This window comes from Colobus angolensis, unplaced genomic scaffold (genome assembly GCF_000951035.1).
Source record: "Colobus angolensis palliatus isolate OR3802 unplaced genomic scaffold, Cang.pa_1.0 Scaffold9, whole genome shotgun sequence".
Classification (NCBI taxonomy): domain Eukaryota; kingdom Metazoa; phylum Chordata; class Mammalia; order Primates; family Cercopithecidae; genus Colobus; species Colobus angolensis.
The window spans coordinates 9,579,260-9,579,569 of NW_012122931.1; the positions used below are offsets into that span (position 1 = coordinate 9,579,260).

At 69.0% G+C, this 310-nt stretch overlaps 1 protein-coding gene across 3 annotated transcripts in view; it reads right to left on the minus strand.

The window, feature by feature from the left end:
- PBX3 (pre-B-cell leukemia homeobox 3) overlaps positions 1-304 on the minus strand; it is a 235,395-nt gene extending 235,091 nt beyond the window's left edge. For all 3 annotated transcript variants that reach the window (XM_011931376.1, XM_011931377.1, XM_011931375.1), the window contains exon 1: positions 90-304. In XM_011931376.1, the coding sequence (XP_011786766.1) occupies positions 90-289 (200 nt within the window). In that variant the 5' untranslated portion in view covers positions 290-304. The remainder of the gene's footprint in view (positions 1-89) is intronic.
- Positions 305-310: the final 6 nt, after the last annotated feature.

Here is a 310-nt window from a genome sequence, read left to right on the forward strand (position 1 = left end):
CTGGCCCTGGGCGCCACCCCGGGCCCCGACTCCGCCGCGGGCCCGGCTCCCGCACACACACAAAAGATGCTTAATGAGACGACACCAACTTTGCTTGCGCCTCGTCCAAGCTCTGGTCGGTGATGGTCATGATCTGGTGGAGGATGTCGCCGATGTCCTGCTTCCTGCCGTCGCCGTCCGCCCCTTCGTGGCCGTGCGGGGGAGGCGGCAGGGCCATGCCCCCCTGCACCGAGTGGCCGGCCAGGTTCACCCCGGCCAGAGTCTGCAGCATCCTGGATTGATCGTCCATACCGCCGCGCGCGGGCGGGAG